Source organism: Centropristis striata, chromosome 21, assembly GCF_030273125.1.
Source record: "Centropristis striata isolate RG_2023a ecotype Rhode Island chromosome 21, C.striata_1.0, whole genome shotgun sequence".
NCBI classification, from domain to species: Eukaryota; Metazoa; Chordata; class Actinopteri; order Perciformes; family Serranidae; genus Centropristis; species Centropristis striata.
This window is the reverse complement of record NC_081537.1, coordinates 30,878,127-30,895,574: the sequence shown is the minus strand read 5'-3', so window position 1 is coordinate 30,895,574 and position 17,448 is coordinate 30,878,127. Positions and strand designations below refer to the sequence as shown.

Here is a 17,448-nt window from a genome sequence, read left to right as displayed (position 1 = left end):
AATATTAAATCCTTCTAACGTAAAGGTCACTACTGTTGTAAAACTGATGGGAGTCAATGTGTTTAGGTGACCCACATCGTCTCAATAGGTTCCTCCCTCTAAGCATTATTCAGGGGGAAGTGAAGTAGCCAGTGTATGAGAGAATCATTATGAAGCTATTATTATAAAACTGTCTCTGAGTGCTGCAGTATGATACGGAAGACTGACAAGGCGTTTTGTCTTCGCTCTCAGGGAAATGACTCATGTTACACGCACTGTTGAAGGTGTGAATGGAAATGTAGTATTTCTAAAAGGCCTTTTGCATTTTTTGTTGTTGTTTTTTTTGTCTCAGGTTCTCGTCCCTTTGGCCTGAGTCACCTCAGCCAGATGACATGTTGCAGTGAGAGCGTGAGAAAGTGAGAGAGACAGGGTATTCTCTCTCTATTGGCCTTTTCGACCAAGGCATTTTCAGGGCTGGTTTGGAGCCGGTGCCTAATCCTGAACCATCTCCTCGCTTCTCAACAGCCAAAGAAACTGCTCTCGGCCAGGAAAACTGGTTCCAGAGCAGCACCAACTCTTTGCGGGTCTCGAAACTCGAACCACTTATGTCAGGGGCTGGGGGCAGGATTATCGTGACCAACAAGACCAACTAAAATGTAGCGGGTTAGCGTTAGTGGGTTAGCGCTTCTCTTTGCTAGCATTAGCTTACTACAAAGTCTAACATTAACATCTTATGTTCAGTGTAAATAAGAACATAATCGTCGTCGGCGATCAAAACAAGTTGAACAAATGGGTTGAACATGTCATGTTTGGATGCCAATGTAGGCTCGCAAAGCCAGGAGGAACATTCGTGAAGAGACGATGTGGTCCAACATTGTTGTTATACTTGCTGAGACAGTGGAGACATTTTCAGACATACACAGTGACGTAATGACGTGGCTCTCGAGCCTGTGGAAAAGCACACAGGTTTTGAGAAGGTTCGCAAGTTGAACCAACTGCGAACCAGCACCAGCCCAGCAAAAGAACCAAGTTCACGTTGATCAAAAAGGGGTATTTGATGAGTTTATTGAGTTCTGGACTGGGAGTGTGTAAGTGCGGGAAAGAAGTTGCACAAATACAATCACCAAAGTTCTTTTGCAAGAACAAGTAACAAGAGTAGAATAGTTTGGCTCTAAATGTCTACAGCAAACCTAAATTAAGTTTCAAATGACTTTTTTTTGTAGTTTCAGCTAGAGTTGGCTTTATTTGAACATGTTCAAACTGGTTTGATAATAAGCAGAACACTGAACCAGTATTTTACCATGAGGTGTTGCACTTTACTCAGCAGTTAATATTTGATTTACTCTGAATTACCCAGCCCTACACCATTGTACTTCAGCAGTTAACATTTGATTTACTCTGAATTACCCAGCCCTACACTGTTGTACTAACACTCCTCCTGCCAGTTTAAAAAAAACAAAAACCATATCAGTTAAATTTCCCCTCTAAACTCATTACCTGCATCAGCCTCAAAAATACCATTTTGGTCGGGGCCTAGTGTCTAGTCTGATTCTGACAAGAAACTGCTCACATGCAATATATTGAGTTACTGGGTCATGATATCTGGAAAGAGATATTGTTATTTAGTTTGTCAAATGTACTTTTGTGGCACATTTACCACCATAAGTGAAATGTGGCTGATATGTTCAAGACTTGGTAATCCACATTGAAACAATATAGATTGAAAAATAGAACTATATGTAAGAGATGAAATGTGATTTTTTGGGTGAACTGTCTCTTTAACATGTAAGCTATGGCATTTCTTTGTCTGCTCATGTTTATTCCCTTCTAGTTGGCATTATAACTGGGACTGACTTTTGGTGGTGCCACCATGAGGCGACATTTTTAGATTTTAATTGAATGTATCAACAACTATGGGATGTATTGCAGTTTAATTTTGCTATGGACATTTATGTTATCCACCAGAGGATTTTTGTGAAATTTGATGAACCTGTTTGGACTGCCCCCTTCACTGCTTGGGGGAAAGTCCATGATGCTTCCAATAAAAGTGGTGGGAAAGTTAACCAGACGTAAATTTGCCAAACCAACCATTTGGTCCCCATTCTTTCATTTGTATCCTGATAAAACTCTTCTAATGGAGTATGAGTCTCACTTTGGCTTGTCCTGTTTTGTTCTTGAGTGTGAAATGGGTTAATAGTTGCACTTTGTGGCCGCAAAATGAGCCTATTATGGGTTAGGGAATTAGAACGAGGCAAGAAAGTCTCTACACTCAGAAGTTTAGTTGGAAAAGCAATAAAGAGGTGGTATTCATGCTTAACCTGAATGAATGTCAAACATTAAGTACAACTTTTACAGGAGAAAATACTTGTTGGTTTGGCAAGTGCAGTGAAATGTAGGTAAAATTTCCCACCTTTTGATAAATGGTTTCTCACAGTTTCTCAAATGCCTTCCTAATCCTCTCTATTGATCAGTTAATAGAGCTTATGACCTCCTGACTTTTCATCTTGCACCATCAACGTGTCTAGATTTCATTCACAGAGCCATTAGCATTGCTGTAGACACTTCTATTTGTCATGATGTCAAATACCAAATACGTTCTTCCCCTTTGTGTAACTGTGTATTTAACTGGCCATGTCAAGTCCAGTGCAAGAGTGCCTTCTGTCTCCTTTCAACATAATAAGTCAACCTCTGTCTGGCTGGCCGGGAAAGATATGCCCTGATAGCACTCCTCACCTCCCCACGACCTCTTAGAGTCCTCATACACTTCATCTCCTCCAAAGCCTCCTCCTGCTTTCAGCCTCTTGACCAGCAGCCACCAGCCTCGCTTGACACGGCGCTATCTGGCTTCCTGTCACCATCCGTCCCAATCCACTCACCCAGATGGGGTGCCATTGTGGTAATTGAAGGGGGGGAAACGGTGTGGGATTCCAAACTGGGTTTGTTATTTGGGTGTAGTTGTGACCAGGGCAGGTATTTCACGAGGGCCGTTAAAAACATATCTGCCCTGAGGCCATGGTGGCCTTGATGCCCCACCCCAATGCCCCAGTTGGTTTTGCGGTTTTCTAGTCTGCCTCTTTCCTGTCAACACAGCTTTGACACCTGCGACTTTTGAGAAAAAAGCGTCTTTTGATGACATTCATCATCAGTGGTGGGTTTGATTCGAGCCTGGCATGAACTGCTCAGATGGGCTATAATGACAGTTCGACACAAATCTATCACCGGCCAAGCAAGGAGACTTCATCAAACACACTCTTATCTGTCCCGCCATAGTCTCATGTGCTGCGCTAACGTCACATTTCAAGCTACTGAAAGTCAAAAACTCTCTGCCTACACATGAACACTAGAACTGAAAATCTTCACCGTGGACAGAGTTTTGCGAGAGCTCAGTTGTCAGTGACCTATAACCCCATTTGCATGTGGGTGAGAGGCCAACATTAAATGATATGAGAAGAAAAAGGCAGCGACAGGTGGAGGGAGAGGTGGCACCCTGATGCTAGAGGGAGGTGGGATGGACAAACTGGAACCAGATTTGCCTAATTACTGTGCTGCTTCACTTGAAACTTCAAAGGCTGTTTGTACTCAGTGTATGCATGTATAAATGTCTCTCATTCGCCTTCTACAGTGTGACATGCACAGAAAAAGCAGATGAGTAATTTCACTTAGAGAAAAAGGCTGTAGGGAGAGATTATACTCAGCTCACTATGTGTATCGTAATGTAGCCCCATACTGTCATAGATAACTCCTCCAGGCTTTTTATTATCTTTCAAGCCAATTCCTCTGGGTTTCCATACTGTCTGGATGGAAACCATAACCTGATCTTCTTCAGGCACAGTAAACAAGCATTTCATATGGAAAAGATAAAGGGGAAAACAAGAAGCTGAACTAGTTCACCAACAGTAACCCATCTCCACTCTCCTCGCACTGATCTATCAATACATTTTTAATGAAAACCGTCCTCATTCTTTTTTCACAGATTTTTATATCTCTTCCCCCCGCTGTATTCCCCAGATCTCCGCCTATCTCTGGCTTCCTGGATGACTATGCCTTCATCATTTGCGGCTTGCTGGACCTGTATGAGGCCACGTTGCAGACAGAGTGGTTGCAGTGGGCAGAGGAGCTGCAGCTCAGGCAGGACGTGCTGTTCTGGGATGACCAGGGCGGAGGCTACTTCTGCAGTGATCCCAGTGACACCACTGTACTGCTGCAACTGAAAGAGGGTGAGGCATGGATACATTGATATATGAATAGATCTCACCAGTCTGCATCTGGAATTAACAGCCCTTTGTGGTACCAACAGTAGCATGATTTAAGAGTCCATATCATATACTGTTCATAAAGAATGGACGAGGCAGCTCCACTTCTACTGGACAAAATTACTACAAAAATACCTTGGATACAGGAGCTGCCATCTTCCCGCGTGCCAGAGTCTGCACAGTAGTGAGTTGTGAGGTCCTGCCCATACATTCTCCTGACCATTCGCGAGTCAATAACAGCCACCATTCATGACATTACATCATCATTTTTTAGCATTAAATAACTAATCAACCCTTATCAAAAACACTTGAACATTTATCAATAGCCGTGTTTCCACTGAGTACTAGTAAAGCGGCTGAGTGTTTTGGCTCCGCCTACTAGTTGGTTCCCCTCAGCCTTTGTTCCCATACAAGTACTTTTTTAGCAGCTAACCAACGGAGTTCGAATGTGACAACAGACCGACGCAGCAAGCAGTGGGGCCAACTTAGCAACTTAGCAACTAGCGACTGTTTTTCAAAAAAACGACTAGTGTCAAGTCTCACGACTTTTTCTGGTGTTATTGGAGACTTTTGGAGGGACTTTTTTCGTCCCTGTGGAAGAATGGGGCCTTTTTTCTCCTGAATGTTGCTGAATTTAGCGACGTTTCAGACCCCCTTAGCGACTATTTTTTCAAGAAAGCGACGGGAGACAAATCCAGCGACTCCTTCTTACTCTTCTTAACAAGCCGGCCACCGGCCGCTAGCCGGCAGTTAGCTACAGTTAGCTCTGTGGCAGTACAGTGTGTATGTGCTGCTGCTACAGGAGGTGTTCACTTAGCGATCTCTGTTTGTTTACAACAAGCTCCGAACACTCTGTGCACAATTAGCAATGTTGTTAATTCACAATCACTATGTTTATGATCAGTGGAGACTCTGTGCATAATTAGCCATGCTGTTTAGCTGCTGACGTTGTGCACAGTTAGCAACGGCAAAAACCATACGTCACCTCCGGAGTCTCTAAATCCCTCTGGGGGCTAACTTAAGACACGCAGAGTAAGTGGACTTTTGAGAGGGTGTGGTCTGAGACTTTCCTGGTGGCCACTTTTCCCCCTACTCGAAACATGGCTAATGAGTAGCAGGCGCCGTCCCAAAGCACTCACAAGCGGCCCAATCCTCCCGCAGCAGTCTCTCCCAGTTGCAGTCAGCAGAGCAAAATATTTTAACCCCTAAGCTTCTGGTTTGCACCAGTCTACAAATTAATCATACATGTTGCCGCCTCAACCATATTCAATCAGCGTTGACTAGTCAGTAGTGGCTCAGAAAGTACCTACCCGAGGCAGGTACTTTCTGAGCCGCTACCTGAGCCGCTAACTGGTGAAGTTGGGTGGATCTTGGGTGGATCCTCTCTCCCAAGCCACACCCAGAGCGGCTCACTAGAGGGGAAAGTACCTCATGGAAACATGCCTAATACAGTAACAGAAACCATTTTTTAGAAAATAATTTATTTGACGTGATCAAGATGTTTTAGCTTCAATTTTGCCATATTCTTCATTTTTATTCATGTGGTCCAAATCCATGCATTATCCACAACTTAGCATTACTTCTATTACTGAACGCCACCAGAAATGTCATATTCTCTAAAGGTGCCGCCAAAACCTCTCAATTTTGACCAAACCAACTTTACCATCCAGCTGTAGAAAATCCATCAGGTTGTGGTGCTACTGCTGCTGGCTGTAGCTCTAATGGGTTGAGAGATTCAGGGGAGTATTGATAGACAGGTGAAGGATTAACAGTTCTGCCGGAGCATACCTCTGTGGCTTAGACAGGTTCAAGGATGGACAGTTGAGACAAATGAATAAATACAGGGTTTGGGCAGACAGTTGGTTAATATCAACACATTGGCACAATGTGATCACAGAAAAGATGCGTGTCATTTTTTGAACCAAAAGAAAGCAAATTGTTGGGCGTTATCATTCATCCATTTATCTATTCATCCATCTGTTTCTCTCCTGTCTGTATCTTTCATCTTATTGATTGATCCAGAGCTTAACTAGATGGCTTCTGCTGTAATCTTGCTGCCAGTTTCACTCCATTGCTACACTTAAACCACAGGAGAGGAGGTAAGCAAGGATAGATGGATGGATTGATGAGCAGGGAGCGGATAAAAAACGAGAGCAAAGGAATACTGACCTTCACAACCCACCTCCAGTGAAGTGCAACCATCTTTCACGCACTTATAAGTTGAACTTCTCCACTATGAGGCCACTCAAAGACTGCTGCTCTGATTCTTCAGCTACTTTGATCACCAGAGCTGTCAAATCAGTCTCCATTGTTACTCCATCTGCCTTTGACAGATTGAAACAGCCTGCACAATGTTGAATGGGGAATCTGAAATACATTTTTTTAACTCAATGCATTTTTCTTCTTTTTTTCCTTTGTTGCCCTTAAACTTTGACTATCAACTTTGGTATAAGATGCACCATTGGCATAAATATGAAAACTATGTTGAATTTAGACAGCGTGACATTCACAACCTAAATGCTTTTAGTCGTTGGTACTAATCAGTGGTAGGGCTGTGTTGTATCTGCATCACAGCAGTACCGCTCCATGTCACGCATGCTGGGTAGAGCTTGTTACCGCCATAACTGCATTTTCTTTCCCCCTACGTTTTATTGTTTGTCTTACATACAAGAGTGCAAATGGTGTACAATCTAAAATGTTAACTCAACATAAACACAGTGATCTTAGATGAATTATAGTCTTTGATCGTCTGCCATCCTTTGTTCAACTGGTTTATGAGAAGGTTTTCAGGCTACGTTTACATGATGACGGTCTGAACAGAAAACGTAAAAGTGGCGTTGCGTCTTCACTTTTTATTCCGCGTTTAGACGAGCGTTTTCAGGAGGAAATCTGCTGCATACGGTGACGCAAAAGTGTGTGGAATTGGATTGGGTATGCATGCCAGGCGGCACCACTTAAAGCCATAAGAGCATCTTTGGGCATGTGGAAGTTTTCACGCCACGTATTTTCATCAGCTACTCCTTCCACAAAGTTCTCCAGAGCAGCTTGAAGGTAATGCCGACGCATGGAAATAATCCCACATGTTTGTTTATTTCCCTCAACTGGCACATGTATGTGACATAAACGCGTACGTGACGTGAGCAGATCTGAGCAGAGTTTTGTGTCTTGGCAGTGTAGACAGACACGCTATGGCAGAGCAGATTACAGTTTTCCACTCTGGAGGGTGGTTTCAGATTTTTGCGTATTTAAGCCACAAAAATGCTGTCACCGTCTAAGCGAAAGGCACTTCTGATAAAATATTTTGACGTTTTTACCTGCAAGTGTCCTCGTGTAAACAGGGCCTCAGTTACGATGCTTTGACACTATTCAGTTCCTCTTGGCAGTAAAGGAGAAGGTCGATGGTTCACCCGACCTGGGCTTCATCCTCTAACTCGCATCTATTTTTACTCCAAAAGGAACAATGAGACGAAATCTACACCATGTTGTATTGAAGACTTGAAACTAATGATTGCGACCATAAAACTCATTAGGAAAATATTTAATTACCTAATAAATCGAGTTGGGTGTAGAGTCTTTTTATCATAGACATCTATACAATGTCACTTCTTCTTGAAACCAGTGGAGTCGCCCCCTGCTGGCCATTAGAAAGAATGCAGGTTTAATGGGCTTCTGCATTGGCTTCACTTTTAAGACCTGGATGTTGCTTGGTTGGCTTAGTTATTTTTTAAATCTGCTTATCGCTACACATAGAAAACATGTCCAATACATACAAAACAATATAAATACTATACTCCAAACAATTGTACACAAAAGTACATATTTTACTGATTTTGATGTTTGATGTTGCTAAGCTACAAATTGGCATGAGCAGTCTCTGTGGGTCCCTTGACAATAAGCCACCCACAGTTACTTGAAATTCTAAGATGGCGGCCATTTTTCAAGATGGATGTATCACCAAATAAACCATTATATCACTTAACTGCTCCACTTAGGTGTCGGCCATCTTGAAAAATGGCCACCATCTTAAAATTTCAAATGTCTCGGACAATGTTCTTGTCAAGTGACACATGGAGAGTGTTCATGCTAATGTTCACGCTTGTATCATAAACTGAACGATTATATCACTTAGCCACTCCACTATAAGTAAGAAATTGGGTCAATTTTCTATTGACTTTTATTGTATCTGACTTCTTTTTGCAATCAGCGGAGTCTCCCCCTGCTGGTCATTAGAAAGAATGCAGGTTTAAGGGGCTACTGCATTGGCTTCACTTTTCATGGATGTTACTTGGTTGGCTTAGTTATTTTTAAAATCTGCTTATCACAACGCATACAAAACATGTCCAATACATACAAAACAATATAAATGCTTTACTCTCAACACAATCCAAACAATTGTACACAAAACTACATATTTTACTGATTTTGATGTTTGATGTTGCTAAGCTACATTACCTCACAATGATTGTGGCTAAAACAGGATTTTTGGACTCAGGGACTGATGGGGTGTAAATATAAATGGGTATGACCTTGAATTTCACTGCAGCCTGTCTACCAACCCACTCCTCCAGCTGATGGCTGCTGGCACTGACACTTTGTGGACATGCAGACATAAAACTTTGATCCGTCAGACTGAAATGTCCAGTCTGGGTCTCATTGTTTCCAGCTTGCTTTTGTTTTTCCTCTCAAGCTATTCAGTGTGACAGCGACCATCTACTGTTATTCTCCCGCTTTTATTCTTTATTCTTTTGACATCTCTACTTAGCATAATGCCTTCTTATAATAATGTGCTGTCAATAGACTGATGTTTTCTCTGTCCTGATGGGTCTCACACTGTGTCTTTTGTCTTTCTTATCATCAGAGGTTTTTGTTTTGTTTGTTTTGTTAATCAAAAAATCAGTAAAATGCATAATTCCATAAAAAGGTAGCAAATGTACTTCATGATTCACCACTAACAACTAACAGCTAACATTTAACCTCCGCCTAAGAAAAACAAACAAACACTAATATGAGAATTTTATCAGGAAAATTGTCAGTTTTAGTGTTCCAGATGCCACAGCTCTATATTTTTTCACCTAAAAAGGAACGACACACACATAAACAAACTCCTGGCTGTGACAGATAGCTTGGTGCAAGTAGTTCAGACAGGAGCAGGAGGGGGAAAGGCTAATAGTTATTTCTGTTAAGAAGTGTGGATAGATCTGAGATGATGGTTTGTGTGTGTGTGTGTGTACTAGTACATTCTACACTTTGGAAAGTGGGGACATTTTGGTCTGTCCTCACTTTTTTTGGGCCTGTTTGAGGGTAAGGACTTGGTGTCAAAGTATTACTGGAAGAAAACAAACTCTCTTTAATTTTACATTCAGTAATATGATCTGATTTTAACTCAGTCGAGGTCAAGCCCTTTTCAAGACTTTTGCAGATGCATTTTCAATACTTTTGCAGGTGCATTTTCAATACTTTTGCAGGTGCATTTTGAAGACCTTTGCAGGTGCATTTTGAAGACTTTTCCAGGTGCATTATCAAGACGTTTGCAGGTGCATTTTGAAGACTTTTCCAGGTGCATTTTCTAGACTTTTCCAAGTACATTTTCAAGACTTTTCAGGGTGCATTTTCAAGACTTTTCCAGGTGCATTTCAAGACTTTTGCAGGTGCATTTTGAAGACTTTTCCAGTTGCATTTTGAAGACTTTTGCAGGTGCATTTTCAAGACTTTTCCAGTTGCATTTTCAAGACTTTTCAGGGTGCATTTTCAAGACTTTTCCAGGTGCATTTCAAGACTTTTGCAGGTGCATTTTGAAGACTTTTCCAGTTGCATTTTGAAGACTTTTGCAGGTGCATTTTCAAGACTTTTCCAGTTGCATTTTCAAGACTTTTCAGGGTGCATTTTGAAGACTTTTCCAGGTGCATTTTCAAGACGTTTCCAGGTGCATTATCAAGACTTTTGCAGGAGCATTTTGAAGACCTTTCCAGGTGCATTTTGAAGACTTTTGCAGATGCATTTTCAGGACCTTTCCAAGTATATTTTCAAGACTTTTCCAGTTAAGGTTATAATAAGGTTTAGGTTAGGGTTGTTGTCATGGTTAATGTTAGGGTAAGGGGCTGGGAAGTGCATTACATCAATAAAGGGTCCTCAAAAAGATAGAAGAACAAGGATGGGGGTGTGTGTGTGTGTGTGTGTGTGTGCTGGAGTTCTTTCTTTTGTGCGTGCCGTCACACCTGCATTTGTGTGTGTTTATCGGAGCTGACATGTGAGAGGTTTCTCATCTGAGAGGGATTGACTGTGCCATTATGGTGGCGGCGCTGTGTAGGGTTGAAGCCCATTAGTGACGCTACAGCCACTGCAGTGTGGACGCCTGTCCCAGCAGCGTAGCCTGTCAGTGCAAGACGGATTGCCCTGCCACACTGCCACTCTACATTCTACAGTCCTGCTACACTCCCCTGTGTTCTTTTTAGGAGTAAGGTTAAAATGATGTAAAGTAAATATCTGGCAACGTATTTGACTTTTATTTGAAAAAATGAGCTGCTTGTTAAAATCTCCAAAATGCACTTTTAGATGCATTCCCATTTGACAAAAGTATTTTTTTGCTGTGGGTTTTTTCTGTTCAACAACATCAATTTGTCTACATCAAGCAGCAACATCAAGGTCTGAAAAGGGAAGCCGATGCAAAAGTGCCTTAAACCTGCATTCTTTCTAATGACCAGCAGGGGGAGACTCCGCTGATTGCAAAAAGAAGTCAGATACAATAAAAGTCAATAGAAAATTGACCCAATTTCTTACTTATAGTGGAGTGGCTAAGTGATATAATCATTCAGTTTATGATGCAAGCGTGAAAATTGGCATGAACACTCTTCATGTGTCACTTGACAAGAACATTGTCCAAGACATTTGAAATTTTACAATGGCGGCCATTTTTCAAGATGGCCGGCACCTAAGTGGAGCAGTTAAGTGATATAATGGTTTATTTGGTGATACAAGAAGACAAATTGGCATGAGCAGTATCTATGGGTAACTTGACAATAACCCACCCACAGTTACTTGAAATTCCAAGATGGTTTATTTGGTGATACAAGCATAAAAATTGGCTTAAGGTGTCGGCCATCTTGAAAAATGGCCGCCATCTTAGAATTTCAAGTAACTGTGGGTGGCTTATTCTCAAGGGACCCACAGAGACTGCTCATGCCAATTTGTATGCTTGTATCACCAAATAAACCATTATATCACTTAACTGCTGAAAAATGGCCGCCATCTTAAAATTTCAAATGTCTCGGACAATTTTCTTGTTAAGTGACCCATGGAGAGTGCTCATGCCAATTTTCACGCTTGTATCATAAACTGAACGATTCTGCCATAAATGAGAACTTAGCCGCTCCGCTATTAATAAACATTCTCATGAATTTATGGTGAATGGTTTCAATCTCTAGTTTCAAGTCTTCTTCATTACAGCATAATGTTCATTTTGTAAATTATGGTCTCATTTAGAGTAAAAATAAAATATAAAGTAGGGTAAGCTTTATGGCTTGGCCTAATGATTGACAAGTCACTCCCATTTCCTGCAGACACCGTTTGTCTTAGAACTTTTATCCTTTCACAGTGTTTCACTTCATCAGAGTTAATTGTAACATTTTGGTGCAAAACCAATGGGTGACTTCACAGGACTAGGTCCTTTTTTTTTAACAGTAATTTTTCCATGTAGACGAGGAATTGCTGGTCAGTTAGTTTGGCTGGTAATAATACTGTCGACAATGCACGTATGTTTAAGCACCTCATACAACCTTAAAATAACTTAACCCATAAGAACCCATGGTGACACCCATGTAACAAACACTTTAAATCTTCTAGAATCTCCCATGTTCAGCTTTATGCTTCACCTTAACTCATTAAATCCCTAAGCGACATATACTCAGCACCCTGGTGTGGTGGTCATGTGACTTTGACAAGAATGTGGCTGTGACTGGAAACAGAAATGTGAAAAAGTAGCTACTTTTAAAAAGCGTATTTTTTGTGACAAGGCGAAGTTTAAACCCATTTAACAATTCTAATCCGTTAATAGGGTGTCTTGTATTGCATTTAACTTGTTCTGACCATATTTCTTGCACAAATTAAAGTCACAATTTTGATAAATGTTATGGAGATGCAAAATAAAAAGGTAAATTTCTTAAATTTAAGTCTCTGTAAGCAGAAAATGTGTCTAGTTTTTTTCTATTTTAAAATAAGAAATATAAACATAAAGACCATAAACGCCCATTGTAATGTTTATGTGTCATCACAGATCTTTGACATTTAGGGGTAGATTTTTTTTTTTAAAACATCAGAAATGTGTTCATGTGGTCCACTTATAGAACACATCCTTTAAGGATCACTAGGTCTGGGTTCTTATGGGTTAAAATAACTTAAAAGAACTTAATATCAAAATGTGATTATTTATTTCATAATTCTTTGTTTACCTACTTAATATCAGTGCACTGTGTTTCTGGGCTATTCTATCATGACTTTATGAGTATGCATGTATGTGGAGCCATGTTTGTCACAGCTATGTATGTATATGACCTCTTTCCATGGGTCTGTCTGAGAAAGAGATATGTGAAATGTGGAAAGCTGACAGACTCATTCCTTCAACATTTGTGTGTATTTTCAGCATGTGTGTTTGTGTGTGTGTGTGTGTGTGTGTGTGTGTTGAAGCTTCCCTGCCACGGGGCTCGGGCAGAGCTGAAACATACTGCTGGATAAAATCAAATTATTTCTGCAGTTCGGTCATGCATGGGGGTGCATATGCATTTATATGCGATTGTAAATTCATGCTTGTCATAAAAAATATAGTATATACAGTGTACAGTAGAGTTTATTTTTGTTGCTATTTTCAGCTACTGACCTAAAATTGCAGTTTAACTTAAAAGCGACTTGTGGTAGCTACCAACGCAACTGCTCTCTCTCTCTCTTTTACACACACACACACACACACATTCATAGACACTGGCATCAGAGCATCGCTATTAGCGAGGTCATGGGTTATGAGAAGATCACCTCCAGGCTCTCATTGGACACTGATAAGAGATAAAGACCAATCACTTAACAGGGCTAAGTCATGAGGTCATCTGTTAGTCCCATCACATCACACCACATACCGAGACTCTGGGATGTGTACTGGGGGAAGTCATGGGAAGGCTGCAAGATATATGAAGACATATGGTACAACCCCGATTCAAAAAAAAATTGAAGCACTGTAAAACATATTAGAAACAAGAACAGCCAAGGAATCCATTGGTACCAATAGTGATGGAAATGGGTTCTATTGGTACCCACAAGTCCCCTTTACAGACCAAGGTTAGAATAGTTTCTGATTTTTCATTAGTTTTAGTTTTCATTTCGTTGTCAATTTTTATTTTCAAATTCAGTTAGTTTTGATTCGTTTTTAGAGTGACTTTGCTTGTTTTAATTCTGTCTTTTTTTGGGGGAAAATTCTTAGTTTTAGTTTACTTTTTATTAGTTTACTGTTTTTGTAATGGGGTATTTGTTGGGTGCCAGATTCAATAAGGTCACAATAAATGTTTCCTTTATTTCCTTTGTCTGATCCATCTCAGCCCCAATAAGTTTATTAAGTCATAAAACCAGATGGATGAAATAGATTTCATATCAACCAAAAAGGTTTACGTATGAAAAAAGTTGACAAAGACGAAAACGAAGGACATTTTCACTATAATTTTAGTTAGTTTTAGTTAGTTTTGTCACCACAAAACACAGTTTCAGTTACTTATCGTTTTTTTAAAACCTCTCATTTTTATTTTTATTTCAGTTAACGAAAATGTTTTTTCAATTCTAGTTTTTGTTATTTTGTTCGTTTTCTGTTAACTGTAATAACCTTGGTTCAGAGCGGATAAAAACCTGAGCTTTTTGTGCAAAGGGATTACTTCTATATACATTTACTGCATTAGTTGAGAATTTGGCCATGTTTACTACACTGCAAAAAAAGAAAAGTTGGGTGAACTCAAAATTTCAAGGCAACAAACTTCGATAAAATTTTAAATTGGACAATTAAACAAAATATTTTAAGTTTTGATTTTGAGTTTGCTCAACTCTGAAATCCGATTTTTGTCAACTCAACTGTAAGTTGTACGAACTTCTGTAATGTGCTGAATTGGCACGATTGTAACGCCGCTATGAAATGTCAGCTAATGTTGCAACCACAATGTTGAGTTAGCATTGATAGGCTTATGGCTACTCTTGTAGCTGTAACAAGCAGCGTTGCTAGCCTCAGTTAGCCGCTAGCATCAGTTAGCCGCTAACATCAGTTAGCCGCTAGCCTTCCTAATGACCGAATTTCACCACTTTCCCGCATTTCACAACAAAGAAATAAGAGTTATCAGAACTATTGTCCCTTGTTGTGAACTCCAACTTAAAGATATAAGTAACAACAACTCACCAACTTGTTTTTGAGCAGACAACTGGCTTCCTTTGTTGTGCTAACTTACATTATTGCCCTAAATGTCAATAATTTATATTTCCAAGTTTTACCAACTTAAATCACTGTTTTAGGCCATAAAATACAAGTTGGCTTTTTTGCAGTGTATGAACATCTGACATTGTAACTATATATATATATATATATGACAGTAAATAAGGAAAAGTATAATAAGTCTTCTTGAAATGCTGCGTGTCTCTGTGTGTGTCTCTTTCAGACCAGGATGGAGCTGAGCCCAGTGCTAACTCAGTGTCGGCCTCCAGTCTCCTGCGTCTGTCCCACTACACTGGAAGACAGGAGTGGCTCCAGAGGTCCCAACGGCTGCTGGCAGCCTTCTCCGACCGTCTGACCAGGGTCCCCATAGCGCTGCCTGAAATGGTCCGGTCTCTTATGGCTCAGCATTACACGCTCAAACAGGTTATTCTTCCATCCACACACCAGCTAGCATGGGTTGATGGGTAAATGTTCATTTAGGCACCAGAGTGCTTTACTTTGTCCTGTTGTTACGCCTCCACTGTTTACCTGCGTAAACTCATTGTCATGTCTTGCTGCGTGTTTCTGACAAATGGTGCAAGCACAAAAGACGTAACAATTATCAACAATACGCAGCAAGTAAACAAAAGCTGAGCAAGAGCTCTCTGAAACAATGGACATCTACATATTGGCTCTGCTGACTCACCGCTGTTATCATTAATCACTGAAGTGAACATGAATTTGTGGAAGTAAACTACACTGTTACAGCAGGCAGCAGTGCCACAGAGGACTGTGTTACTAATGCTACCTGTACAGCAGAAGACTTTAAAAGATTTGGAAAAGACCTGCTCACATCTAAAGACAAGTGTTTAGAGTTTTTAGTCTCACACTGAATCTTTCAGGGTCACTATTTACAAAACTAGATTCTTTTAGCATTTTTTACCTACCATGCAATTTTTTCCCATCATGCTCTTAGTAAAAACTATATGCTGTACCGTTATGAAAACTTTTTTTACACATTATATAACGTAGCAAAACTTTACTTGGCGTCACTTTTTAAAATTATTTTTATTTAATAGTCAGCAATTGACTAACACTGAACAGTAATTATGTAATGTATTGTATCCCTATTTATTCTTTATTTTCTCAGTTATCATTTAAAGAATTTGCTGAGAGTGTATTGTTTGTATAAAGTAGAGGTAGACCGATATTTGCGTTTTTTAACTGTATATGCATCGGCTGCATGCGTGCGTTCGCCGATCAATGATCCCATTTCACTGAGCCAACAGCTGATACCAGAAAAAAGAAAAACTCAGACTTGTGTAACATTTGTTATCATTGTGTCATTTTTATCATGTAATTGGAGGGAGAAAAGGCAATATCGACTTTAAGAATCGTCCCAAAAAAATCGGCAGCACTTCGGGATCCGTTAAGACTAATGTCAAAATAATCGGTATGGGCATCGGCCTTGTATTGACCTGTATCAGTCAACCACAAGTATAATGTATAACAATGTTAAAAATTATTTAAAAAAATGTAATTTTGAGAAAGTAGTTCTTTGGTTACATTTGCGGAGTGGTGTAAAACAGTTATTGAATTACTAAAAATTACTGAATTTCCCCCTCTAAAATCAGTATCAGCATCGCTTTCAAAAATCCCATATCAGTCAGGCTCTAATCAAAACTCAAGTTAAGTACAGACCCTCAAAAAGGTGTACAGGTACATTTACTTTAGCCGTGTTTCCACTAGTGAAAAGTGGCCGCTGGGAAAGTCTCAGGCCACGCCCTCTCTAAAGTCTCAGGCCACACCCTCTCTAAAGTCCGCTCACTCTGTGTGTCTCCACTACAAGTTAGCCCCCAGAGGGATTTAGAGACTCTGGAGGTGAAGTTTGGTTTTCGCCGTCGCTAACTGTGCACAACGTCAGCAGCTGAAAGCAGCATGGCTAATTATGCACAGAGTCTCCGCTGATCATAAACATAGCGATTGTGAATTAACAGCATCGCTAACTGTGCAGAAAGTCTCTGGTGCTTGTTGTAAACAAACAGAGATTGCTAAGTGAACACCTCCTGCAGCAGCAGCACATACACACTGCTACAGAGCTAACTGTAGCTAACTGCCGCTACGGCGGCTCTTAACGGAGGCCGGCTCGTAAGCGGCTCGTTAAGAAGAGTAAGAAGCGGTCGCTGGATTTGTCTCAAAGTAGCTTTCTTGAAAAATAGTTGCTAAGGGGGTATGAAAAGTTGCTAAATCTAGCAACAAAGTTGCTAAGTTGAGAACACTGCTTTGCCGGCTTTTACAAATGGCGTGTGTTGTTGTCGTGTAGAGTACTACGTCACATCCTGCTTAGCGATCTATCCAATCAGTAATCAGGCTTTTTTCAGGGGAGAAAAAAGACCCTGCTATTCCACAGGGACCAAAAAAGTCCAGATAAAAGCCAGCTCCGGACTGCTCGTATTCAAATTAGGGGCGTTTCGGCGAGTGAGACCCGCCTCATTCTGGGTATTGCCCGGTAGTGGAAACAGCCTTTTTGTTACTCTCCACACATGACACTTGACCTGCTATCTCCCCCTAAATAGCCCCTGTCCCCAACCCCTTCCCCTTTAAAAAACCCATAGGATATTTAGGCATTAAACAAGAAGCTACTGTACTGTGTTGACACGTAATTTCTGTCTCAGTTAAAGTAAGAGAGGTCATCTGAGGACCGTGGCCTCTAGCTCAGCTCTCTATATACATGCACACTTAATCCCTCGACACACTGACTCCCAAAATCCTTTCCCCCCTCTTTTT

General features: G+C 40.6%; 1 protein-coding gene across 1 annotated transcript in view; it reads left to right on the top strand.

Moving 5' to 3' along the window:
• Window positions 1-17,448, top strand: part of spata20 (spermatogenesis associated 20) — a 92,976-nt gene that overhangs the window by 37,931 nt on the left and 37,597 nt on the right. The window contains exons 13-14 of the mRNA XM_059324703.1: window positions 3,988-4,196; window positions 14,906-15,105. Coding sequence (XP_059180686.1) covers window positions 3,988-4,196; window positions 14,906-15,105 — 409 coding nt within the window. The remainder of the gene's footprint in view (window positions 1-3,987; window positions 4,197-14,905; window positions 15,106-17,448) is intronic.